Below are 27846 nucleotides of genomic sequence, written 5' to 3'. Positions count from 1 at the left end.
AGGTGGTTGAGTTCTAGTACTGCTTGTTAAAAAGAAAATACAAAAATTGTCAACTTCATATTTTAACCCAATAGTCCAAATTAGGTCCTTAAGCTTGCAGCATCAACACATTTTTCTGTATGCCTGATTTTTTTTTTTTTCCCCTCATACTGGAATATAATACAAAGAAATATATGTTGTTTAAATATTTTTTTCAGGACCAGATCATATAGGATGACAGAACTATTTCAAAGTGGCTGCTAACATAATACTGTATTTGTACAACAAAGTTGTATTGAAATTTACTCATGCAAATGACATAGAACTGAAGCTGGTAAAAATGCAGTTCACTCTCATGAATTAGTATGTCTTAAAAGCTAGTGCTTTTTTGAGCCAGCCATCTCCTTCACTGTACATGAGCTATTCTACCTTACAGATATTATAAGATGCAATTAATTTGTACTTTGCAAAAGCTGGGAGAAAACCTATGAAGATATTTAGGCATCCAATCCCTGCTTACAGTTGGCAGACTTCCCGTGCCTGACTGGGCATTAAGTACTTAGACATCCCCAGGTAACTGGCCTTACGAGATGGTTGGGTAGCAATGGAATGGAAAGCATTTTAAAAGGTAAAAATTACCTAGTAGAGCCTTTTTTTGTTGTAATGAAAGAATCACAGATGGTAATCTGAGGTACAATAAAAGGATCTTCTCGTCTTGAAAAATTACAGTAGTCAAGAACAGGTCATGCTTTTCAAACTGTATATGGTTGCTTGATCTGATAAAGACATTTTATGAGGTCTTTGTGGAAGAATACATTGTTTCATAATAGGCTGCACTCTTAACTTTTCAAAGAAAAATGGCCAATTTATCAGTGGTCTGAGTGACTGGCCATTCTTGAATTTTTCTTAATCTTTTTTTTAATATGCTCTGTTTAAAGAATGCTTTGGAAAACTTTCCTGAACTGACAGTGATCACTCGGGATTCAAAGACAAAAAGTGGAGGGACATCTGTGTCTAAGATCAAAATGAATGGTAAAGCTTACAACAAGAAAACACTGAGGGCTTCTAAATCAACCAGTAAATTAGCACAGGTGAGTGTTTAGAAGGCTTATTGCTACCACCATCTGACTTCTGATATGATAACCACATTTATATAAAATACTGCTTCATGTATTACCTTTTTTTGGTAGATGTATCAAAATATAAAATCTTTGTTGCATGAGGTGCTTTTTCTGTAACAAGGGAATGTTAAAAAACATTTCATAGAATCACAGAATGGTTTGGGTTGGAAGGAACCTTAAAGATCACCTAGTCCCCACCCCCCTGCCATGGGCAGGGACACCTCCCACTAGCCCAGGTTGCTCAAAGCCCCGTCCAACCTGGCCTTGAACCCTTCCAGGGAGGGGGCAGCCACAGCTTCTCTGGGCAACCTGTGCCAGTGTCTCACCACCCTCACAGGGAAGAATTTCTTCCTTATATCTAATCTAAATCTACCTTCTTTCAGTTTAAAACCATTACACCTTGTCCTATCCCTACACCCCTTGATAAAGAGTCCCTCCCCAGCTTTCCTGTAGCCCCCTTTAAATACTAGAAGGATGCTGTAAGGTCTCCCCAGAGTCTCCTCCAGTGCTGAACCCTGGGAGAAAGGTCTGGGCACGTCCTGCAGCCCAAGGTCTGCACTGTGGCCTCTCCCTTCAGCACCTCTGCCTGGGGGGAGGCATCGGCTGCTGTGGGGGTAGATGGTACAGACCCCCCAGCTGGAGCTGCAGCCTTTGCTCTCAGATGAGTGCCCGCCACCCTGCCCTGAGGGTCAGGTGGGATGAGTGCCCTTGGCCTGCACAGATGGTCACAGAACATTGCTGGGTTATGTGGACTTCAGGCCTCTCCACTTGGCCCGTGTATTGCCCCTCCTTTGAAGAGGCGCCCTCCTGTGCAAACTGCTGGGAAAACTGACACACCATGCTCAGGTTGCCACAAAACCAGTATATTAAATCATTGGTTTAATTCATCTGTAAAACATAGTTATATTCCAGTAGGAAGACAGAATACAATAAATAATTTTATAATTATTCCTCTATTTAAGTTCTGTGTTTAGACTCAGATGCTCTTATCCTGTATATTTATACAGGAAGTCTTCTGTAGCAACTACTCAAGATTGCAGGAAGATGAAGTAGTAGTATGCTGCTTCCCTTATGCAGGCAGCAGTCGGTAGGTGTAGTTGGATGGGAAGGGAGAGGTGAGCTCTGCTGTTGCTGTGCTTCTCACCCGTTGTAGCATGTCAAACAGCAGAGCCCCGCTAGAGCCTGTCTGCTTCTGTCACCACCAGAACAAGGACTGAATGTCAGACCCCGTTTCTGCACAGCAGTCAGCCTCCTGAACTGTTGCTGAAGCAGCAATGTTTTTCCTTCAACATTGCAGTTGTGGTAAAATCACTGTGTAGCTCATAATGATAACAGCTTCTTAAACTTGCTGCAAAAATCTCTAAAAGTAAATGATACAATGCCTTCAGATCAAAAATGAAAAATTAATGTTAATACTGTAGAAACTGAGACTAGATAACACTTTTTAAAAATTTAGGCCTTTATTGCTCCTTTCCTCATTTCCCATGACAGAATGAAGCTGTGTATCTTAAATTTAAAAAAAAAAAAGTTTTAAAAAATAACACGGTAAAGCTTGAGATGTACAATTATTTCCATAGCATTCCTAGGGACCGCTTTAACTAGATTTTACTAGGTACTGGCTTGCATAGGCTTATCTCCCAGCAGTAAATGGTGGCTAGACAAATGACCTGTAAATCCAGCCATACTCATACTTCTTGCCAAAGTAACATGAAGTGTTAGATAAGTATAAATCAGCCCTTCTGAAGCACAAACTGTATGCTTTTTTGCAATGATACCCATCAATCTGGTAGGAAAATAGTTAAGCTTTGGTAATCCTTGTGGTAATTCTTGAGAAGGGGGTGTCTTACCCTTTTTAGTCTTGCAGTGCATTCAGGGTAGAAGCATTCTTAAACCTAGTTTTGATAAAATAACTTGGTAGAGAAAGTGGGGATAGGAGATAATTGTGGTGTAATGTAAATTACAGTGTACCAAAATATGTCAAAGCAATTCTTTGAATGAAGTACTCCATTTCTGAATTGTTGAAAACAAATTTGTTTACAGAAGAAAATGTCTGTCATATCTCTGTCTTGGAAAATAACATGAATTTACCTAAAATAACTGTTCTTTTGCAGGAGTTTACGGTAGATCCGGAAAAAATACAATTGTATTCTTTGTATCACTCCCTCCATCATTATAAATATCACATATATCTAACATGTAAAGAAGAGGTAAGTATTGTTCTCTCTGACATACTTTTGTATTCATTGGGGGAATTTATAGAGGGAATTGAGTCCAACTAGAGGGACTGTTCTCCTCTTGGTAAATGAGTATGGATTGGGGCCTCCTATTTGAGTTAATTTTTTATGGCAAAGAAAAGGGTGTGCTGAGCATATATGTTGCCCCTTATGGGCACTGCTGCCCAGAACATTCACATATGAGACTTACAAGGTTTGTGTGAAATCACTTTCCCTCAGGATAGGTAAGCATTCTTCACTGTTACCCAAAATAAACAAAACATTTTATCGGTGTGTGTAACTCCTCAGGTCTCGAAGTACTTTTTGTCTTAGAATGCCCACTCCTTTATTTTTTCCTGCAAATCCTTGGTGGAAATATGCCAGGTAGCAGAAATACAAGAGTTGAGCTCTGTCTTGGTTGTTAAGAAATGCGTTTTTGGGGGCATTTTTCCCTTGTTTTTAAAGCTTAAAGGTTTTTTTCCTAAAGAAGGTTTGTATTTAACTGCAGAACATTATAACAACAAAAATTCTGAAATGCTGACAGCCTAACATGTATATGCATCTCTCTCTCTCTCTCCCTCCTGCTTCTCTTTTTTTAAATAGATTTCTTCTGTTCAGAAGAAAAGTGCAGATCTAGGACAGGAGGAGATTGTGCAGCTCTGCATGAAAAATATAAAATGGGTGGAGGATCTTTTTGAAAAGTTTGGTGAACTTTTGAATCATGTCCAGCAGAAATGCTCATAACAAAAATGTATCCCAAATCTCCCATTTCTCTACGGCACTAACCTGATGGAACAGAAAGCTCAGAGAGAGGCTCTGATTTCTTTCACAATGCCAGACTGCGTTCTTGTTCGTAGCCATTTTATTTCTCTTTATGGAACTTTGTGCCTTGGCTCTTGCTAAGGAAAGTGATGCTGCCAAGGAAATCAGTCCTTTGGAGATGGAACTAAACATAAACCTAACCACATTTTTAACCTGAAGAATTATTTTCTATTTTGTAAACTATTGGATAACTTAGTTTTATTTTCAGAAATGTTTTTGACAAGTGATAAAGCATGCACTACATATACTTTTTTCTTTATGGCTAAAAAGATAACAACACTTAAAATACTACAGATTTTCCATCCCTGGCTAAGCAGCAGAAAAGTCGGCGTTGGGGTGAACTAATTTTTACATGTCTGGCCACCAAATTTAGAATTTTGTACATTTTGTGAACAGAGCCGGAGTGACATCAGTTTCTGCATACATATATTGCCATGATAAAATCCAGAAATGTCATTATGCTTTATGGACTCCTTTTACTATTGTCATGTTCAGGAGACTGAACATGGAGTTGGTGCAATCCTATGACTGCTTTTTGTGTCAAATTATATTGTAATGAAAGACAATGACCTTAACTATTTTCCCTGTTTTGAAGAAAAAAAAATATTTTCCTTTATACTGTGTTTTTTTTTCTTTTGGAAAGAAGATTTCAATTGTACATTTTATCTCACTAATAGTTGTATTTTTCACAGAGAAAATATTGTGGTTAAAATTGTTTCATGTATCTTTGTAATACACTTTCCATTGTTTTCAGTAAAACCTATTCATTTATATGTTGATTTCATATTGTAAACTATGTATCTCGAGGTAACCCTTTTGTTTATACAGGTTTGCTTCAGTGTTAACCAGAATAATGCATACTAGACTAGTTTTGCTTTAAGTGTAGTTGTGTTAGACACTGCAATTATTTTCTGATACGTGAAAATAAATTTCTTACTAAACTAGCACTTGATTAACTGAGAGTTTAAATGAAGAGCTACTACACTTTATCTTTGTCAACAAAGATTGATGATTGACTAGACTATATGCAGTGTTAAACACAGCTTACATAATTGTTTGTAGAACTGGCAGTTGCAGAGCTGTTCTCTTTTTGGTGCCTTTCAAGTCTTCAGACATCTTTGTAGCTTTTTTCCCCCTCCAGTTTGTTAACAGTTAGTGCCACTAGTCACACTCAGACAATGAATGTAATGGGCTCTAATCAGGAGAACATTTTCTTTAAATTTGCCAACAGAATGCCTTACTGAGTCATTCGGAATGGATATGTACTCTACTGGCGTCCTAAAAAAATAGTCATGTTGGTCTTTTTTCAGATAATGTAGAAAAAAAAATTCATTCCTTTATCCTTTCACTGCCACTTAGTGCCTTAATTTCAGCCAAGAAAGCAGGGTTCACTACTCATTGGCCAAATGAAATAATGTTCATTGCCATGTGACCTTTTCTCCCATTATCTGTTTTGATCCTATTTAGTTGTAAAATATTCATTAGCCCTTAGAACCACAAAGAGTTTAATGAATAGATGTGAAAATGAAATGATTTGATCTTGAGTAATCAAATAGAGGTTTGAATATTAAAAGTATGTACAGAATTTTAGCTAATTAGTTTTAGAACCTTGTAGGATGTTTACCATATTTCCAAAGCTTTTCATCTTTTAAAAGCAATAATTCTCCTTTACAATTTGTATGCAGACTACAGTGAACAGAAATGGGTATGTGCCCTTGCCTTTTTTTAAAGCCTCTTCATGGTGGCTTTGCTTTAAAAAGGGAGGTCACTATCATGTTAATAGATGCGTTGTGCTACAGCTATGTCTACTATAACCAAGGAGAGTGAGATGGGTTTTGGTTTAGGAAGAATGCGCAGATTGTTGGAGCAATCACGAAGCTAATTCATTCTCGCAGGGTTGAAGAGTTGCTGTTGTTTCAGTCATACGGTGTTGAATCTGGTAGGAGCTAGAGTTTATATGGTGAAACCAAACATCAAAGTTACCAACATTGGTCGCAATCAGCTCAAATTATTTTAATGTAAATATGCACACTGGAGATATAGTAGAAATGTGCCTGGTATACTCTTTAATTGATAGTGGGGGTTCCCAAATTTCCTTAGTGTATTCCCTTATTGGTGGGGGTGGTTGGCAGTGTGTGTAGATTCATAAGAGGTATTTACTTGCCCTGGCAGAGTTCAGTTGTCACATTAGCGATGTGCACAGCGCAATTTGGGAATTTCTAATCTGTAGTTTTAAAAATGATTAGGATGCAGACAGAGGGAACAATCGAGTTGGCTCCTTGATGGTATAGGAAAGAACTCGTCAGATTTTGTGTCTCACACGTCGCTTCCTAATATGACTACGAAGCAACTAATTGAGAGGGGTCTCTGTGCTTTCTAAATGATTTCTGTACTGCTACTGTGTATTTTAGATTTTTGAATCTAGAAGTAGCTTTAGGAAGCTATTTGTTTTAATCCAGGTCCTTAGAAGCTGAAAAAAGAATTGAGAGGCTTTTGGAGTAGCTTGTCCCTATTTTAAAAGAAGGTAATTTTAGCAATGACCATTTAAAAAAACACAAACAAAACAACAAACTGGCCAGGATGCTCTGCACTGCCATAGAAGGTGACCTGGCTTATTTTTGGCTGTTTTATTCCCAAGGCCAGTTAAACAAGCACTGTGCCTGTAGAAGACAGGAAAAACCTGTCTTGAATAAAAGTAACTACCCCAGGCTATTAAAGATTAATATAATGGAGCTTCCATCTTTGTTTAGGGCTGCAAAAATGGTGGCTGGATTATTAATTTACCAAATTAGAATAAGTAAAAACATGGAACTGTCAAGTGTGTTGAAGGATCATAAATCAAAATAAAGCTTTGTTAATGGGATTGAAGAGGGGTTTTTTTTATACTGAAGCAAACTTAGAAAAAAGTTAATGTACAAATTACTTTTTTGCACAAATACTTTGTTTTGTTGTATTTTAGGCAATTAATTCTGCACCCACACCTCTTTTTATTTTTTTCCTTTTTTTAAAGTAACAATGAGGTCTTCATCCCTTAACATCAGACAGTGGAAATTGAGCACTCATTTGACTGCAAGAGATGTACTAGGAAGGAACAAAACCCTCCTTAGATTATGAATTAACAAAACAGAAATTAAACTAATTGCATGATGAATTATTTGGTTTTTAATTCCACCATTTTTTTCTTTAGTAAGACATCCCTGTATACATTGTGTTTGTTTTTATTGAAATACAGTATTTCTCTTAAAGGCAGGTTTTCTTTGAGATGCTACTTCCAAAGTTTTGTTAGCAAAAAATCAGAGACAAAATTGGGTTGAGAAATTGTTTCTGAAAATGGCTAAGGACTTTAGGGTCTTTGAAGTTCTACGGCATGTATTGTATTCATATATTGTCGAAATGAAATACTACTTTTTAAAAAGTCAGATCTTACAGGCTGTCTTCCAAGTAAATGATTTCCATAGGGAAATATATTTTAAATATTATTTAAATATTTACTACTATTTAAAACAATTTTAAAACAGAAAAGCTAAAACTATGGTCACAAAAGGTCAGTGTGTCATCAATCATTTCTTATTTCAGTGCCAACACTTGACATGTGGTCTCTCTTACCCTATGACATACCTGTGCATTACACAATGCACATGCTGCCATATCTTGTTTAAGCTAATATTAACATGTCATTGTTAATAAATGCATGTTTTTCTGCATATCTCTTCTACATATGGCAAAAATGAAGCTAGGGCTAATTAAGAGACACTTTATGCATTCTTAGTCCAGATTTTCAGGTGGTCCGTAATAACAATGTATGGAAATGTGAAAAAGGACAGTTTTGTACCATTGATGATGTTATTAACTAAACCCATTAAAGTGAAAACACTTTTTAAACAAAAATCTTATAATGCTTAGTCATTTATTATTAAAATACTAAGTCTTGAGAAGTTAGATTGTTGGAAGAAAATTGGCAATTTTGACTACATTTTCTGATCTCAATATGAAGAAATACAGTTCTAGGGTTTGGGTGGGGTTTTTTCATGATATTGCATGGATTAAGTGTGTCTGCTTTGTCTGGTTTTTTTACATTTATGGGTTCTAAATGTTCTGACTTAATTTTCACAATATGTCTGCCAGGTCTTAAACTGACGTGGTAAGTGAGGAGCCAGACAATTGGGGTAAGAGAGAGACTGCTGCTGTGATTCAGGTGATTTTTAGCTGTGCTATTTTCTTTTGTTCTTTTTCTTGCTAAACGAGAATATCATCTCTATGTACCTATGGGAAGAAATGGTGCTGTAGAGGGTTTTAGTTTTGTTTTGTTTTGCTTTTTTTCCTCCAGTTACAATGAATTGCTCTGGATACTTTCTCATGGATATTTTTCCTACGCTCTGAGGGCTGAAGTCCAATGGTGTGGTTATTGGCCATAAGATACATGGTAGGCATTCCCTGAGCCACTTGCAGATAAAGGTGAATCTGAAGGGCTGGAATATTTTTTTAATGGTCCTGTGTGTAAGAGTTGCTTCCCATACCAAGATGAGTATAAAATGAGACACTTGCCCCTGGAGTTGATTGTTGTTTTCCCCAAGTGGGTAGGCACAGAGAATGTCCCATTGCAGTGTGGAGGCTGAAGCTTTTGATACTGCATTTCAGATACAAGTTATAATTTATTAAGCGTTTTTTTCAAAAAAAAAAAAAAAAAAAAAACAAAACAGGGAAAAAGCTGAATATATGCAGCTTTTTAAAGAACAGCAGCTCCTACTATTAGCAATTTGTTGGTAAGTATCTTAGGCATTCAGAATAACTTGTTCTGTATTTGGTATTTGTCTGTCCTGTAGAAAACCTAACAAATCTTTGTTTCATTTCCAGAAACTAAAGAACAGAAAACTGTTTTAAAATTCTTTTAATTTGATCTCTTATAACAGCACAGTAGTAAATACAGAGAACAAGCTATTTATAAAGGAGAAAAGTAAAAGGTGAGTCAGTGAAAACAGCAAACAAAGAGTACCCAGCCCTACAAAAGTTTATCTTATTTGTCCTGGCTATGTCTTAGGTTTCTGCTTTTAAAGTTCCACTGTACTGTTTCTTTTGTGCATTGTTTTTTTCTTGGGTTTTTTTTTAGCTACCTGATGTACAAAGGGTAGAGGGAAGTAGCAATAACAACAGGGCCCATGAGCAGGACTGAAGGAGCAGTTATGGCCCCTCCCTTTAGAAAAACAGAATCTGTTGGGAAGGCTCATATGTATGTGTTGGTTCATATTGGAGGAATCTGAGGGAGAAGAGGGGTGGGAAGTGGGAACAAACATGGGTCAGATGTGGGAGGACATCGGAAAGGAAGAAGAATTTGGAAACGATGAGGCTAGGGGAGCTTTTGGAGTGGAGGTGGTTGAGGAGCAGAGGGTGTAGGAGTCATGAGCGGTACTAGTTAGGAAATAACTTCAATTAGGCAGGTGGCAACGTATACACTGACTGAAAAGCAATGACAAGCCAGCAGTGTGATCTGGTGGCAGGTGGACATTCCTAGCAGAGGATCCCACCAGAGGGCTGTTAGTATGTTGCCACACACAGTGGCTGTGTAGGATTAATTCGGTCTAGTCCTAATGCTGCCTTTTGTTTTGCTAGAAGAAAGTTTTCTTCCATTTTGAAGAGCATGGGTGCCGGTATATCTCTGCATAGAAGCACTGGTTTTTCATTGCCTCCTACTGTAATCCTTTTCTGTCTGTGTATGTTAATGGACTATGGTTCCTTGTCAGGTTTGTCCTGTATTGTCAATTTTCCAATAAGGATAAGGAGGACAAAAGCCCTTTTAAGAAGTATTTCTATTGCAGTCATCTGAGACAAGAATACAGGTATATCATCAAAAGTTTGTCACTTATCTTTCTTCAGATGTCCATGTGAAGGGTTAAAAAAAAACCCCTTTTGGACTGTGTCATAGCATGGTTGGGTTTTTCTCTGTGTGTAGAGTGTTTGAACAATGATCATTCCAAATAAAAACAAAAAATGCTACAGCGCTGTGCAAATTGGGACTTTGACATAGCTAAGGGAATTTATTTGGAAATAAGTTGCTAGTATTTTAATCAATCCACTCAGGTCTGCTACCTTGGTGTAGACGAATGCGTGTATGGTAAGCATATACTGAAATAGCCATTAGAAGAGGGGCATTCAGGTAAGTGCACATTAGTGAGAACAGGAGTGATATGAAAATGTGTGGGTAACGATGCTAGCAGTAAACTAAACTGTAAAATTTACATTCAGTATACTGCTAATATATTAACTTTAAAATACTGTAACTGAGTCCTAATCGAACATGCTAGGAGTTCACTATTAATCATATAGTTTGTGTAAGAGCTTCAAAACTGGAGTATTTATCTTCAAAACACACTGGGGTGTTTACACACATAGGATAATTGTGTATCTGATCCTGGGCGTGTGATAAAGGTTATAAATGGTAGCAGCCACTCTTGACTCCAGCTACTATGCTTAACCTTAAAACCTCAATTTAAAATGCTGTGGTTAACTTTTCATAGGTGTGTTTGGTTTAAATTATGATTAAGTCTGTCTTTATTCTATATGTGTTACTTGAAATCTTGAACTGTATCATTGGGAGTACATGCTGTAGCCTTCTAAGGCTTCCAGGGCTTGTGACAGCAAAGCCTTTTAAGTAAAATTACGTTGTTTGTCATCATCCTCTCCTTTCTAACTGTGGTGGGTGCCAGTGTGATTTGTCTGTGCATTATCTATGTATTGCATATTTTTCTGTGGCAACAGAAGGTAAATGGTATGATAATTGAATAAAAGCTGAAGCATCAATGTTTTATCATGTGGTTAGGTCAAATTGGTAACTCGTTCAAAGCTCTGAGAGAGTAAGGATTTAAATCTGTTCTCTAAGTAAAGCAGCTTTGGTGTTTCTGAAACCCCCCAGATTTTTGTGGTGGGTCAGCATGTAGAAATTGCTATCCCTACCGCTTTGGTAACAGAATCCTGGACGAGCCTGCTGGGAGAGGGGGTGGCGGCAGCGCCTCCTATTGGATGATCTTCAAGATCTTTTCCAACCTAGACAATCCAGCCTAGAAGAGAGTAAGTGAATGCTCTTTATTTGCTTCAGTGCAAGGTCCAGCAACTTTGTTTAAACAGCCAGAGAGGTAGTTTGACCACAGTCAATGGACTTTGCATTTAAGGAGTTGAAGAGAAAGCTTGCGTGTTCCGTGAGAATCCAAGTGTCTCAATTCTGAACAGGTTGGTTAAAAAAAAAAAAGGTAATAAGAAGTGCTCAGCTGGGGTTTGTTACTTTCTTTTTGACATGACCTCTGCAAGTTCTCGTTTTGAGTTTCAGTGAGGTAGCAAGGCTCTCTGCAGGGTACTTCAAGGGCCATTTTCCCATCCTAAACTGGGCCTGGCAAAACATGGCATAATTGAGTTTGGTGGTCCCAGCACATTGTACAGTAACATAAAAGGTGAATTATAGATTCCTGCTTGTAGCATACATTAACAGTAAGACTGATCCTCTGCTCTAGAACACAGGCCTTGCATTCAGTGTAAATATAATTGGTATGTAGCTGTTTTCTAAAGAAGTCAAAAGAAATGGTCAAAATCAGGACTTCAGTTATGTTTGGCAAATCCATTTAGAGTTCTCACTTTTTCCCCTTTTACTGATCAGCTCCTTCTGTCCCATTAAGCTGGTGCCACTAGTGGCTGTTTCCTTCGGGAGTAGGGATATGAAACTCCCTGGTAGATCAGTAAGTTACTACCTCTCCATGCTTCAGCTGGAAATCACTGCTCATTCTGCTGGACCTCCACAGGCTCTCCACAATTGTACGAACTGATGAGAGCTGCTCCCCTAATCGTTTGTGAACATACCTAAAGCCACTTTCAGTGGTAACGTAAGTTAGTGTATTTGGGTTTGTGTTGTGTATACAGGAGCTCTCATTTAGTCAGTTACTGCAGCTCACCTGAGAAATGGTAATGCCTGGCTGGGCAGATGGTAGCTTCTCACGTTTCTATTATTTGTATCCGATTGTACTTGCTCATTCTGGTTGAACAGGTTTCTGGTGTCTAGATGACAGTCTTTATCCAAACAGTGTCACTAGGACCATGCCATCCTGTGCCCATTTAGGCATGCTGTAATCAATCTCTGGTTATAATATAAAATCATTCTTGAGTGTCTCAGAAAACTGCAAGAGGAAAAGTTAAAAAATCCATTTAAGACAAAATTCCTTAGTATTTATTAAGACTGAGAAGCAGAGGCTTGTCCCTGTGGTTTTGGTGACATCGCTAGCAGTCTTTGACCCTATACCCTTCCTTGCAGTAAGCCGTCTCGAGTAATTCCGTCTCCGAGTGGCTCCCTCCAGGCGGTGTGTGTGGAGCCTGGCTGGGAGCGCAGCGGGTCCCGCCGGAGGGCAGAGCACAGCCGCGCAGGCTGGCACACTGCCTTCCTGCCCTCTGTTTGCCGTTGCCCTGCTTGCTTGGTCCCGCAGTCACAGTGGTATTCCAGCCCAGGCATGGAAGGATTGCACTCCTCAACAATGCGCCCTTTGTCGATTCAGTCATCCACAAGCTTCTGTCCTGGGAACTTGTTTATTGTTCCAGTCTCTTCAAAAATGCAAGGGTGGAATCCTTAGAGATTTCACATCAATATAAAATACTGACATTTGCGCGTTGGGGGTAAATTGTACCTACCTGTGCCCAAGCAAGAGTGTGCTGCAGGTGGCCTCTGCACGGTGGGGCAGATGTGGTTGGTAGGGGTTGAATGGTGCAGGATGGCATCACCGTGTCCCACAGAACCTACTGCTACGTGATCTTTTTTAATTCGAATGTAGATGGGAAATTGGGACCAAGCAGAGTGAATTTGTGAATAAACCACTCTGCATCATAAGGGAGAGTGTCAGTCCTCTCCAACCCACTCAGCCCCAAGCAAACCTCTCATGCTCTTTAGCAGGAATAGCAGAGCATGTTACTTGGTAATAAGGCAGGTTCACTGCAGGAGTTCTTTCAGCTTCCTTCATATCTGTCTAGTCTATCAAATAGCCTTTTGCAATCTGATATTGTATGAATAGCTGTGCATTTTCTTCAATTTGAGATTAATAGAGGTGGAAGAGAGAGTTTTCTGAATTTTATAAGACTATTCCAATATTAAAAACCAACATACTGGACTTTGTGTCTTCATGCAATGAAATAAAGGAGATTTGATAATGTTATGATAATTGTGACTTAAAAAAATAATATTTTCTGTAACGGAAGCTGTTGATTTTCCCTTACATGAGTATCTTTATGTGACAGTGAACCATATATTGAAATGTAATTTGTCTCATAATTTGTGAATGGAATGGAGCAATATTTTAAGGGTTACTGTTTAAAATGTTCTCCTTTCATCAACTTCAGCACTGCAGTGAATACAGGCATTGTTGATATTTAAGTGGGGAAACAACAAAAGAGTAACTGTTCTAAATAACTGGAATATTTTTCTGAATTTTTATGGTAATTATTAATTGCTAGGCTTTTTCAGAAACAGCCATAAAGATTGGGTTCGATAGATCCTTGCAATTATGGCAGTAAAATTTTTATGCATATATAAATTTAAGATATGTTGACATACACTTAATCTTTAAAGCTTATATTGTTATGGGAAGACATTTGAAATCTAAAGAAAAAAGGTTGGCATAAGAGAGATAGCCTTCTATAGTCTGACACGTTTATCAGATGTCAGCTTAGCATTTGAAATGCAGAGTTCTATGTTAATCCTTCAGAAAAGTGAGATCTAAATTATTTTTAGAATAAGAAATTGGATAGTTTTCTTCTGCAAGAATCCCTCTTTATTGCATAGTCAATTTTCAGTGACAAATCAATATTTTTTTATTATTATTTTTTGGCACTTAAAATGTGAATAATAATAGGAACATTGAATGTTTCTTCAGTTTAGAACATTTTATTTTCCAGGTTTGGAATCCTTTCAGTTTTTCTAAAAATTTTGAAATTGAAACAGCCTTTCTCCTTTGTTTTTTTCAAGAATACATAACATTTCCTAATCACTTAACCAAGCATTGGTCTGATGTAGATAAAATAGCGTATTTTCTATTAATGTGCCTCCATCTTTTTTAGGCAACACAGCCTCCAACTTTTGACTTTTCAATAATGATACTGAAAGACTTAATCACACAGTCATTTTTTTACTTTGTAAGGTCTTGTATTCATTTAGATCTCCTCCTTTTGTGCCCAGAATACCTGGAAATTACAGGTGCTCTCACATCCAAATACTGGTTGGCTGTCCAGCTTCCAAGTTCGCTATGGTAAATGCTAGACAGCACTTTACACAAAGGTATGCACCAGTTTCTCACTTTGTGATGGTATAAGTGTCCATTTTGCTTTCTTTCTCCCCGTAATCAGAGAAGACCTGAATGCGGGTCTTTATCCTCAAGCAAACACTTGACGGGAGTAAGTTAATCAGATCCTGAGCAGCAGACATGCCTGAAATTGTGGCCATTGAATTTAGACACTCTGTTTCTGCTGTGTGCTTCTAATTAAACCCTACAGTTCGTACATAAGACTCAGAAATTCTTGAAAACTTAAGTTCGTAAATTCTTCAAAACATACGCCATTCTCTCGATCCTATTGCAGTTGGTGGGAGTATTTCTAGATGAACTGGAAATAAACAGATTTTTCTTTCACTGTTCCTCACTATAGAAGTTCTTTATGACAGTTTCAAAGCATCTGATACAACTGTACAAGTCAGGACCTGGTTGCATAATTTGTTAAAAATACATTTTAGTCACCATAACTAGATCACAAAATTGTTGTTCTGTGCAACTTCACATAACATTATTAGATAGAGAGCCAACAGTAAAGCTTTCTGTACCATCACACTTCCTTCACTGGAGCTGTTTACAATCTCCCTTGCAGACCTACACCCTGCAGACCAGGTTTTGATGCATGTACCTACAGTAGCATCCATCTCTCTATGTAGTCCTATATTTTTCAGTGGAACTGCTTTTGGAGCAAGGTTCCATGTGCATGTAAGAATGACACTATGTTGGTCCTAAGTGATTTGACAAATGAATTAAATTAATTGTGTCTTTGTAACTGGCATTCTCTCGTGCATCCTGTGTTCAACCTCATGGAGGCTGATTTGGGGAAAACACTATGGAAGGTGAAGCCAAATACAGCTTGTTGCACTTTCATCCTGAGATCTTTCCACCGCAGTCTAAGGAATTACACCAGCTAAGACTGACCATACCGGCTGCACGAGATTACATTCTTTAAAATTACTATATAAAAGTATCAATCAATTATGTATATATTGATAATTACATAAAAGTATATCTCTGCTTTAGGAAAGTATTTTCTAATAATGTTATTGTGAGAAATACTAAAAGATGTATAGCATTTTTCAACATCCTTAATACCAGGTACTGTTTGACAACAGCTGGCTGACCAGCCCATGGCTGTCACCTGCCCGTGGAGAAACTGGTGTGTTGTGATTGTGGTCACTGTGGGGAAACATGAAAGCAAAGGCAGAAAGCCAGGGTAGACTGCTGATCACCTAGTCATAAAGTACAAGAAAAAAAATCTTACAACCTTCTAGATTAGCAGCTCACAGTGCATTAGCTGTGGTTTACTGTGTTCCCTGTAAGCAGTGTTTTGACAAATCCGTCTCTGATGTAAGGCGTAATGTGCTCGTTAACTGATTGATACACCTCCTGTATGAAAATGTTTGTAGTTCTAAATTCTCTCAATATTATGGTGAACCATTGCAGAATGATTGACTGCATCACTTTATTTCAACAACTATGCAAAAATAAATTATTTTTAAAAGTGAAAATGAACTTGGGCATTTACTGATTTGCAGTTAATATATTTTGGCAAAGCATCAAAAAAAGGCTAGCATCAAACTACTGCAAAAGTAGAGAATGGTAAAATAATGTATCATGGAAATCCCCATTGACCCATGCGTTATATGTATATTTTTAATTAAGTTCTTAATGGCAGCTGTCAGAACAGACACCTATGAGTCAGAACTATTTTTTTTTTAAACATCTTCCCCTCTTCCCCCAAGAAAGAAGTCTGTTTGTTACTTCCTATTGTTGAAAAACAGTATGAGCTTTCATTTTCAAATGCTACAGTTTTAATAGATCCCTTTTTCTCTGGGCTTAAGCCCAGAGATTTAAGACTTCTTTATCTGAAAAACAACAGGAACTTCCACTCTTGGAACTCCATTATTAAATACTTTATTGCTGTGGCAATGAAACATGAAGAAATGTTTGTTTGCCTTAAGTTTGTAGGTTTGTAGTATCTAGTTCCCTGTGCCAATTTTTTACAGCTTCAGATTAAGTCTATTGTTTATTCATTTCTGGTGAACAAACTTACAGTACCCTACCTTTAAGTGAGACAAATAAGGATAAAGGAGGCTAACCTGAGCTTCAGTGGATTGCAGACATCCTGCACTTTACACTGCTTGCACTGTAGAACAGGCTGAAGTTTCACAGGGGGTTTTGTTTTACAAAGCTGCCATCAACAGTTCAATAGTCTGAGAACTCAAAATGATTTTTTGTATGACATGTAATATCTGTATTATTTGATCTTTCATGTGCATTATATGCTTTTGAGTTTGTGTATCACAGAGATCAACAGAACTGTCTGCTCCTATTGAAATCACCCCAAAAATATGATTGAATTTGTTGTTCTAACACACTTTCACTCCATACTTAGTCAAAAATTATGTTGGATCTCTCAGCAGTTTCTTGCAGACAGTAGAAAAAACTTTTTATTACCCTGAAAGTGAATTATTTCATTCCAATAAAAAATGCCTACTGCTATAATAAACAGCTCATATAAGACATCAGAGGAAAATGTCAACCATATGTGGTTGTTCAAGCCATACACCCTGTTTAGAACGCTGTTTAATTGTTCATTCACGGTCACGTACGAGGCCTATTCTCGGCTAATTTATAGAAATAGAGCTGGCCATTTCGCTTTTTTTAAACTACACAATAAATACGGGGTAATTTTGCATTCTTCGATCTAACGACGGGGCTCTATATCCCGCGGGTCAGGGTAGCACTTGGATTGCTGCAGGAAGCGTCAGGGCTTTCACCGCCCGGGCGTTTCGGTGCGGACAGCGCCGTCACCGGGGAGAGCAGCGGAGCCCTCTCGCCCCAGAGCCATAACGCTGGTAGACGCCAGCTCTCTGGGGCGTGTTGTCCCTCTCCGAACAGAGTCTTCTTTCTGGGTCCCGCTGGTGCTCGCATTCACTGAGGCGGAATCACGGAAACCCGTCAGCCCGCGGCTCCGGCCGGGCCCGGCTGGCGGAGGGGACTGGTGGCGGGGCGGGTGGCCGAGGGTCTTTCACCGCTCTCCGTGCCGCCGCGGGCCCTCGGGAGGGGGCGGCCCGGCCGTCCCCCGGCTCCCCGCGGCTCGGCTGCTCTGAGGCGTTCCCGCCTCGCGGCGGGCCCCCGGCGGCACGCGGGCAGCCGTTCAGCCGCCGCGCACGCCCCGCCCCCGGGGCGCGACCCGACCAATGGGAGCGGGCGCGGGCGCGGCGGCCCCGCCCCTCGGCGGGTACCTCAGGCGGCGGGCGGCGCGCGGCGCGGCAGTGCGCGGAGCGGTCGCCGGTCATGGCCACGGTGCGGGAGAAGGCGGCGGCTTTGAGCCTCAGCGCTGTCTGCAGCCCCGCCGCCAGGCCGCCGGGTACGGGGCGCGGAGCGAGGCCGGGTGGGGAGCGGGTGGCGGGCGCTGTGCCCTCCGCCCGGGCTTGGTGGGGGCAACTGGTGGTGAGGCGAGGTGAGGCGGGTCTGCCCCGCCGCGGGCTCGGGGGGTCGGAGCCGTCCCGCTCCACGCCTGGCCCCCGCCCTCCGGCAGCTCCGTGCCGGCGCCTTTCCCGGCTCCACAGAGGTTCAAAAGTTGGCCGCTCGCCGCCGCCGGTGGAGGGAGGCGTTTCCGCTCGGGAGGCCCCGTCCGGGCTTCGCGCCTGCCCCGCCGCCGCCGAGCCCGCACCGAGCCCGGCTGCCGCCGCCGAGCGCAGCCTGGCTGTGGCGCGGCAGCCCCGCGGCCCGGGCGAGGCGGCTGGCGGGGCGCGGTGCCCGTCAGGTGCCCGCGGGGCTGCGGGCGGCGGCCCGGGACAGGGAGCGCGGGGCGGCTGCGCCTGTCCCGAGAGCGGGTTAAAAGGCGGGTGGCTCGTTAATGCAGCGTCAAGGGCTAAAGGTCGCTCGTTGAGAACAATTTCTGCATTTTTCCCACCTCGAGCACCTTAACTTCGTGAAACCTTGTCACCTTAATACCTAATGCCATGCTAAATACCACTTCCCCCAAAAAGGTTGAGGGGCGTGTGTGGAAGGAAGAGGTGATAAAGCAGTGGCTAATAGTAGAATTATTACAGGCAGTATGTGCTGATATTTATTTTAGCAACAGAAACCAGCGTTGGTGTATGTTTGGTGGTGTTGGGTTTGGGATTTCTTCTTCCAAGCAGGCTAGTCGGCTATCAAAACATAAGGCTGGAAGGAAATTCTGTATAATGTTTTGGTTTGTTCTGCCTACCTGAAGGTGTTTTCAGGTTAAAGTATCAGCAAGAGCATGCTTTGTCTGACTTGTGCTTTTAAAGCTTTGGAAACTGGAGATTCAGGGAAGTTTCTACCTAGTCTGGTTCAATGCCCTGTATTAAAAAGTGTTTTTTTCCTGATACAAAACTCTTCAGAAAGCAGATGTCTAATTTGATAATCACTCTGAAGGTAACCATTGCCGTCCTTTATAATAGTGTTTGTTCATTCAAATGCTTTTGTGTTCCCTGCTTTTTTTCTTTTTTTTTTTTTTCTTCAATCTTTACTGCCACCCTAATTTCCACCGTGCCTCCCCCTCCCCCTGCCAATTTCTGGGCTCTCTGGTAGCTGGAGATCAGCTGGAAATCCTGGTGCCCAAAACTGAAATACAATTCTCTAATGTCACTTCAGACCAAACAGAAAAAATATCTCCTGCATCTCTGTGGAAAATGTTCATGGTAATATGTTCCAGAATGAGTTGCATGTTGTTGCTTTTTTTTAAACACTGCATCACACTGTTAATTCATTTGGTTTGAGGTCTGTCATAACCCCAGATGGCTTTCTGTAGGATTGCTGCCAACTCCTCATTCCATATTTTGTCCTTCAGCTTTTGATTTCTCTCCTCTTCCTCTGCTTTTCTCTCTTAGTAAATTATTCATTTGACTTACTGAGAAACATATATTCTAATTCTAGCCTCTCTGGTGGCTGCAACTCTTCCCAGTTAGGAGCCAACTGCAACCTTTATAAGTATATTCTGTATTTTTAAGTCCTTGTGGAGGCTGAGTCTAGCCTCTGGTCAAACTGTTAGTTGCTAGCATGCTATTCTTAATCAGATTGGTAAATGAGTAATAGTTCAGTGGCTTTATTGGGGGAGGGAAGGCTGGTTGGCTCAAGGAAGTGGCATTGAGTACACAGAGCTTGAATCTCAGTTTGGGCTGTGGTGGTAGAAGGCTGTCGTGTGGGATAAGTGTCTTTGTGTGAGTGGTGTCTCAAGAGACTTCTTGATCTCATTAGTGATGATATGCTAAGCACTGATACTAGGTAGTTTGTCTGTATGCATGGTCCTGGAAGAAGCAAAGTTCTGATATGTCTCTTCATCCGTGCTTCCCTCTTCCATGCCCCACTGTAGAGTTTTGTCAGTGTTAGCAGAGGAACTGGGGAGTTATGAGTACATACAGCTGGCTTTTGGTTGTTGGAATGTGTGTGCTTAGGAGTAGGTTCTGCAAGCGTAACCATGAGGTGACGGAGGGGTGTGCAAAAGGACAGCATCAAAGAGACAGGCTGAAAAAGTAGAAAGTCCTGGTTGCAAAGCTGCAGGCTAGTGCAGTGAGAGCAGCCACCAGAGTGCGATACGTTGGTACGATGCAGACGGACTTGGGAAGAAAGTAACGAAATGTTAATACATGAGCAACCCAAGCCAAACTGGAAGTCTCAAGGATTTTTAAACACTTACGAGATTCATGAAAGCTAGTAGCCACAAAGGGGGCAGTTCTTTTCTAATTGCAGCATGAATTCAATCTTTATGCTTTCTCTGTTCTTAGGCTTTAGCTTGGCACAGAAACCCTTTGGAGCAACATATGTCTGGAGCAGCATTATCAATGCACTTCAAACTCAAGTGGAAGTGAAAAAGCGTCGCCAGAACCTGAAGTGCTATCATGACTGTTTTATTGGTTCAGATGCAGTGGATGTTGTCTTTGCCCATCTTCTGCAGAACAAGTATTTTGGGGATGTCGATATTTCCCGTGCTAAAATAGTGCGCGTATGTCAAGCGCTGATGGATTACAAAGTATTTGAGGCTGTTTCAACTAGGGTCTTTGGAAAAGACAAACGGTCTGTATTTGAAGACAGTAGCAGTAGCCTCTACAGATTCACAAATCTCTCAAATCAAACAGACCTTGATAAAGATTACCAGCAGTGTACACCACAAAGGTTAGTACGTGGAATGTAAAGATAAATTTTTTACTATAGGAAAATGTTATATTTTCTGGGGGAGAGAAGGGAAAACTGTTGTACAGTTATAGGACCTGGAGAGGAAAAAAGTAGATACTGTACAGATGTTTGTGGGTGGAATATAGGTAGGAAACAGCAATTTGAAGTGAGTAAATCATTCAGCCTGCATAGTTACTTGTTTTCTGTGTCTGTTATCACATTGCCTTGGGGGGAAGAGGGCAGAAATTAAATGCATTACAGATACTGATCTATTGGGCTCTAAACCAATATAACCAACTGGAGTTCAGGTGCATCAAACAGGCTAAGGCAATGGAACAGTCTTTACTCACTGCACACCTAGCTCTGGCATAAGCCAGTAATCCTTCCAGTTTTTAACGAAAAAACAGATAAAAATTTTTTTCTTTTTCTTTCATTATCTTAGCTTTACTATACCTCAAATATAGTTTTTCGAAATGTTTTCAGCTGTTTCTTCATGCATGTATGACTTGTTCCTAGGCTAGGTATCAGGCTGTTGGGCTATTATGCTCTTGCATGGCATCGTAGAACCAGAGGGAAGTACAACGGTGAGGTTTTGTTTCCCTGTCTCTTTAGGAGTGGGCAAAGAAAACCCTGGTGCTAACTAAACCATCACAAAGCAGAACACACTACAATGTAGTTGACACTTTGTCAAATAACTTCCTCTACACAGTTTTTTGTCAAGTGTTCATCTTCGAATGTATTCTTACAAGAAAGTACGTTCATGTAGTTATTACAATAGTTTTAGCAATATGCACTTTTGAAAATTACAAGTAGTATATACCTAAAAAAGAAAATACCTTATGTGATTGATGTGTTCGTGAGAGTAGCAGCTGTGGACTTCGGTGCATCAGCCTAACTGATCATAAAATTCTAGAAGCAGAGATTAGAAATGGATAGTTCCTTGGTCCTTCTTCTCCCCCCTCTTCCCCCCCACTAGCTCTTGGTATGTGCTAAAGCAAACTGTCCCAAGTCTTTATTTGGAAAGAGGAGAATTAATGAGAATTAAAACCACTTTAATCAAAAGTGGTACTTAAAAATATATTCATTACAAGAGCTGTTAAAACAAGACTTGGAGTGTATCTGACAAACAGTCATGAAACAAGGTTATTCATGTTCTGTTAGTGAGAACGAAGGTGTTTTTCTTCTGGGCAGGGCACAGATCCATTGGATTACATTTCTTCATTTAGCAAAAGGAACAGATCTGTTGATACATACATAGCAAAGGTAGTGAACACCAAAAGGATTTTGCAGTGCCCTAAAACAAAGAAGCTATAGAAATTGAAATTAAACAAATATGCTTGGAGGTAGTAATTTTGTGGCTGGAGTTGTTAGGCTATCTACTTAATAGCATATGAAAGCAGTTATGAGAAGAACCAGCTAACACACAGAGGGGGTGATGGGGTTCTGAAGCTTTCCATTAGTTGATAGCATGAACAAGCTGCATAACTTTAGGATGGTGTTGCTACAGAGCAACTACCTTCTACATTTTTCAAGAACAGCTCTTAACTTTTGTCCTCACTTTGCCATCAGGAATAATGTCTTAAAATTCGAATTTTTGAAGGGGAAATTTTGTTTGGTTTTTTTAAAAATAATTTCCCTTCCTTAACCATTTCCTCTTCTTAAATTTTCTTTGTGGTAATTGAGGTAACTTGGTGATACCGGCTGTGACAAGTTCCAAGCAAGTTTCAAGAGAAGGAACTATGCGCTTGTGTGCTACTGTTGCATGCAAATAGTTCTTTAAGGTATCATACATTCACCTGTGTGACCTGGATGGAGGAAGTGTTGGGCAAGGGAGAAGGTTATATAAGTATTTATATAGAGAAAACATTTCTTTTAATCTCGGCCAGTTTTTCATATCTATATGTTACATGATATGTTTGGTTATCCATATATATGGATATAAATGTATATAAAACCTGTATAAAATGTATATAAAACCTGTTTTTCAATCTCAGACATGAGAAGAGCTTGCTGTTTCACTCTACTCCTGTCAAACCAGAAAGCTTGGAGGATCTCTGGGAAAACCTGAGTTTAAGGCCTGCAAATACCCCTCAAGTAAACATCTCTGATAGTTTGTCCCGTCGAGGTAAGCCAGATAATGTCTCAGTCATTTGTTTGTGGGAGAAGGAAGATAATAACTGTAGGACTGGGAAGGCTTTATGCCTGTCAGATTGGAGAGGCAGTCAAACTGACTCTTGTAGTATTTTGTTTTGAACACCATGTCACAACGAAGGCAAATTGTATTTGTTGCAGGCTGGCTTTTTACCTTTTTGTTTTATCGGGCAGGACCCATTACCTCTAGCTGAAATAAATCAGTGTTGAATTTTATGAAGAAGAATACGCAATTGTATAGAGCTTGATTTGACTTTGGAACATTCTTTACAATATTTGATTACCTGCACTACTTCTGTGCTTGACTTAATCTTGGCCAATAGCCTACTGCTAACTAAAGCTCTTCCCTACTTTTTAACTGTGTATCTGTACCATCTGGCACTCCAGTATTGTGTGAAACTGTTCTTGGCAGTTCATGTCCTCTCTCTCAGACTAAACTATCATCTAATGGGCTTTTTCCTTTGGTTAAAAATGCTAATGCATCCTAGAAACTCTCAAAACTCAAGCCAGATCATCATTGTGGAAGCTGTGGTAAGGATAGTGTCACTGTTAAGGTGGGTTTTTTTTTCAATCCCTTACCTAGAACAAAGATTGCTTGCAAATTAGAGCACAAAGGAAGTAAGGTACTTCAGGCTTATCCAAAAAGCAGTTCTCTGACACTTGTAGTTAACTAAAAAAATGACTAATTCTTGCCTTGATAAAAGGCACTTAAAGCTGATAAGGGCCACACTCCCTGCTACTGTAATCTTTATTTTAGTAAAATCAATCTGTTAGGTTAGGACTGACGGGAGGAAGGGGAGTTGTCTTTTTCATAATGCCTCTCTTTGCACATGCTGAATCTCCATGTGTTTTGTGTATTTCAACCTTTCTAGTTATTAATGAAGTATGGCAAGAACAAACAATTGCTCGACTGCTGCAGCTTGTGGATCTTCCGCTCCTTGAGTCTTTACTTGAGCGCCGAGAGATCAGACCTCAGCTCCCACAACCGAGGAAGGGAACTGGATATGTCATCACAAGTAACTACCTAGACAGAGAGATTCTCAAGGCTTTCAGTGACTCACAGTAAGTAGTCATGGCCCACCTCTGCAACTTTGAAAAACTTTCTGCTTTCATAGGAATGTAAAGCACAGTTGATCTTTGGGTAGAAATGTAATGTTCTCCAGTACTGCAGAAAGAATGTGAGTAGGCACTTTTCTCCCTGTTAGACTTGACTGGAATAATTGGTAAATGACAGTTGCTAAACTCTAAACTAGAAGTAGCTGAGATGATTTATGCTGAACCCTGCAAGAGCTTTTTGAATGCAGTGATAGTATTTGAGAGTATTCAGAGGGGAAATTGTTTGCTGCATTGAGGGAAGAATAGAGTATTTTGCTGTCATCTTGACATTTTTCCTTAAAATCTGAGGGAATAGTTTAGTTTCTCCTACTATATTAAAAAAACCAAGAATGCTGAGCCTGAAACTGTATATAAATACAGTTAAAAACAGTCTGATAAGCTTCTACCTATCTGACTCAGATCAAGGTTCATGTTTCTGTTGATCTAGCAATATTTATGTCCTTGTCTAACAGTAGAGGACGTCACTAACTTTAGGTTTAACTGCTTGTGACTGTTTACCTGTGTGGGTTACTAATTCTTCATCTTGATTAAATACATAACAAAGAGGTATATGGCTATGATCTACCTGAGTGTGTCAGGAAAACTGTCTTATTTCTAATGTATTTAAGTGCCTACATGTGCAGTTCTCACTGTGGTTGAGAAACCAATCTACTTACTTTCTGTGAAAAACAATGCAACCAACTCTGAAAGGCATCAGTAAGTAATGCTGCAAAGTTAAACCACTCTGTCTTCTAGAACAGACGAATGGCTCTCAGCAGCAATAGATTGCTTGGAATATCTTCCAGATCATATGGTGGTAGATATTAGCAGGAATTTGCCTGATCAACCAGATAAAGCAGATACATGGAAACTACTGCTGTTCGAAAATATTGGTAGATACTACGGCCAAAAAAAGGAGCCGCTGTTAAGCCATGCATCTGAAATTCACTCAGGAATTGCAGAACTATTAGGTAAGTAAATAAAGCTGTGTTTCTAAGCTTATGTGATATATGTACTGACAAACTGAGTATTTATTACAGTAGCCAAGCTTAAAGGTTGATTTCTGCAAGGTTTTTCTTAAATTTCTAGTCATGAAGACTGCTTTGAAATTTTGGCCCTGACTATATGCAGTTCTGTAGTTTTTGTTCAGATCTAGGTAGAATGGCTGTGGAACCAGAGTGCTATAATTTGGAAGTAGTTGGTATCCATGGAAATTAAATATGGCCTAATATTAAATATTTAGGCCATAAGATCTAAACTTAAAGTTGTTTGGAAGCTTTGCACCCTATTCACAACCCTCCCCTCTTTTCCACATAGATGTTTCTTAAATTTTATATTTAGACAACATTTTAGAAAGCTTTTGATGTTTTAGTCATCAATTAACATCATCTCATCCCCGTTCTCCTTATTTTGCATCTTTCTCTGCCTTGATTATTTCTCTTATTCCATGTTGGTGGGAATATTTTGCATTTATAGCCCATTGTTCCTCCCTACATGACAAAGGGAGGATACTAGTATGACCTACTTCATTTAAATAATTCACACATCTAAAATCGGTATTCTGCATAGTAAGGCAAATTGAAACTTAGCAAAGCTCTACAAAATGGTTTGCAATTAATTCTTCCAGCTCCCATTTCTTTTATTTCCACAACAAGAGGTCATTAATTTTCATAACAGAACCATTTTCCTTTTTAAGTATTTCACATTCCCGTCAAGATGGCTGACCTGTAACTGAACTTAATTGAAAGTGAGCTTGCTTCAACATCAGGCTAAAAGCCTGGGTGTGGCCTGTTCTCAGATTGTATGCAAACAGCTCTCATTAGCCTGTAAGAAATTTTTGTGAGAATGAATTGCTTTGTTTGATCAGTTCTATTTAGAGAGATGAATGTCTGTTCAGTGGCTAATTTAGGTGGTTTGCTACAACATGTATTTAAATAAATATGGCTATAGATACCTTTATCTCTCCCCAGTGAATGGGAAGATGGAGCAATCTTTAGAAGCTGTCCAACTCTATCTGAAACTTCTAGACAGCCAAGTCAGGGAGGAGTTCAGAAGACTACTGTACTTCATGGCTGTTGCAGCACATAATCCTGAGCTCAAACTACAGAAGGAGGTAAATGTGTATACTTAACTGTTACATGTAGCTTTACACTTACTGAAATCTGGAAGTCCCAGGTACTCATCAGAATATGTGACTACAGAAAAAGCAATGACTCTAGAAGAACAAAGGCTATGCCCTTCTTAGAGGGGGAGACTAATTCTCCTCTTCTGGTCATTATTTCACATTAATTTTTAGAGTGACAACAGGATGGTTGTGAAAAGAACATTCTCTAAAGCTATTATCAACAATAAAACCTTGTCCAGAGGCAAAACTGACCTCCTGATCTTATTCCTTGTGGATCACCAAAAAGATGTGTTAAAGGTAAGAGCTAGAAAATGACCAGGTTTTTGTTACCTTGTATGCTTATGTGGAATTGCCTTTTTCTAAGCTGCTGTTTCACTGTCTTTTCTGTTCAAGATCCCAGGGACACTGCATAAAATGGTCAGCAATAAACTGGTGGCTTTACAGAAAGGCCAAGATCCTAGTAAGATAACAGGTAATGGTCTAAACTGAACTTTTTTTATTCTTGTCATGCACCCAAATGAGAAGTAGAAGGGACTGAGATGATGTAAAAAGACTTCCTGTAACAATGACTCATTTGACTCTAAAAGAGGATGGGTCTGTAGAATCTCAAGGATGGTTGAGTGTGGTGTTAACTAAATGTTTCATGTTTCTTTTAGGCTATACCTTTTGCCAAAAACTTGATGAAAGAGAGTATCGCTCCAATACAGAGAAGACCACAAAAGATGAGCTATTATCTCTATTGAAAGCTATTGATGAAGATTCAAATCTCTCTGACAAAGAGAGAAAGAGACTGCTAGGTCAGTTTCATAGTAGTAATCCAAGTATTTTTATGCAGTATTTTGGAGACAGAGTTACTAATATGTGTGTGTGACTTTAAATATAGATTACTTTCTATACTACAGCATTGAAAACACTAATATATTTGTAAATATTTTGTATTCATGTATCTAATAAAATTATTTTGTGGAAATGGATGGAATTTATACAACTATTATCAACGGTACCCAAGTTTAGCCTGTACTTATAGTTTCTTAATTCTTAATTGCTGTAGGACCAAAATAATCCTTCCTTTTCCTCACCTAAAGCCAAGTCTGACTCCCTCTATTCAAGTATGAAAATGACTGAGATGGGAAACACCTCTCCATGAACGTGATCTCTCTGCCTTCTTTTGCCCCAGCACTGAATTTTATGCTGAACAGTTTTTTCTAATTGGCCTTGCAGTATGTGACTCTTGTTGTGTAGCATTGATCTTTGTTGATTACACAGCAAGTCAGAGCTGAATAACAGCACCTGCTTGATAGTCCACAGCTTTTCTTCAAGCTTGCCAGTGAACTACACTGTGTTATATTTATGACAAATTACTGTGCTAACTAATGTGGCACCATATTGAGGAATTGCCAGGGAAGGTGACTGACTTTTTCCCCAGCTGAATCCTAGTCTGTATCCTGAACTCCCATTGACTCTCCTGGGATGATAAAGATATTCTGGATTTTTAAGTCAGTCTAGCTTTGGTTGCTACAGAACATACTGTTTATGGCTAGTTATCTTCATCCCTGCAGTGTTTTGCTCTGTCTGTAAGTATTATTCATGTCACCAGCTGTAATTAGAAAAGAGTTGGAACAAATGAAAGGCCTTTGGGTTTTCTTATGGCTGCATATTTTATCTGTGTCTAGTCTACAGTGGAAATCCCAAGCTGTGCAACAGAGGCAATTGCAAGCAGGAAAATTTATAGCACGATCAGAGATCTAATTTTGAGTCTTGTGGAGTTATCTTTGGGATGATGCCAGCAAAACTTCATTACAGTTACTGTTGTAAGAAATCACAAATTTTGTTCCATATGCAGTGCCAATAGAGCTCTGTTCTCTTTTTATTTGGGGGCGAAAAGCTAATTTAATTGGGATCAA

At 39.6% G+C, this 27846-nt stretch overlaps 2 protein-coding genes across 5 annotated transcripts in view; both read left to right on the top strand.

Moving 5' to 3' along the window:
- QSER1 (glutamine and serine rich 1) overlaps positions 1–8023 on the top strand; it is a 46160-nt gene extending 38137 nt beyond the window's left edge. For all 4 annotated transcript variants that reach the window (XM_074884315.1, XM_074884312.1, XM_074884314.1 and 1 more), the window contains 3 exons: positions 918–1070; positions 3212–3307; positions 3917–8023. In XM_074884315.1, the coding sequence (XP_074740416.1) occupies positions 918–1070; positions 3212–3307; positions 3917–4057 (390 nt within the window). In that variant the 3' untranslated portion in view covers positions 4058–8023. The remainder of the gene's footprint in view (positions 1–917; positions 1071–3211; positions 3308–3916) is intronic.
- A 9697-nt stretch (positions 8024–17720) lies between these two features.
- Positions 17721–26912, top strand: DEPDC7 (DEP domain containing 7). The gene is made up of 9 exons (XM_074884632.1): positions 17721–17797; positions 20184–20571; positions 22566–22696; positions 23595–23784; positions 24574–24788; positions 25788–25930; positions 26114–26239; positions 26336–26414; positions 26599–26912. The coding sequence occupies exons 1-9, from the start codon at positions 17725–17727 to the stop codon at positions 26811–26813; spliced, it is 1560 nt and encodes a 519-aa protein (XP_074740733.1). The 5' UTR covers positions 17721–17724; the 3' UTR covers positions 26814–26912.
- The last annotated feature ends 934 nt before the right edge of the window (positions 26913–27846 follow it).

Source organism: Strix uralensis, chromosome 15, assembly GCF_047716275.1.
Source record: "Strix uralensis isolate ZFMK-TIS-50842 chromosome 15, bStrUra1, whole genome shotgun sequence".
In the NCBI taxonomy this organism is placed as follows: domain Eukaryota; kingdom Metazoa; phylum Chordata; class Aves; order Strigiformes; family Strigidae; genus Strix; species Strix uralensis.
This window is presented reverse-complemented; position numbering and strand designations above follow the sequence as displayed.

Coding starts and splice junctions, on each gene's coding strand:
- DEPDC7 (XM_074884632.1), top strand. CDS start 17,725: ATGGCCACGGTGCGGGAGAAGGCGGCGGCTTTGAGCCTCAGCGCTGTC. Junction 24,789..25,787: donor AGGAATTGCAGAACTATTAG/GTAAGTAAATAA, acceptor ATCTCTCCCCAG/TGAATGGGAAGATGGAGCAA. Junction 26,415..26,598: donor AGATCCTAGTAAGATAACAG/GTAATGGTCTAA, acceptor TGTTTCTTTTAG/GCTATACCTTTTGCCAAAAA.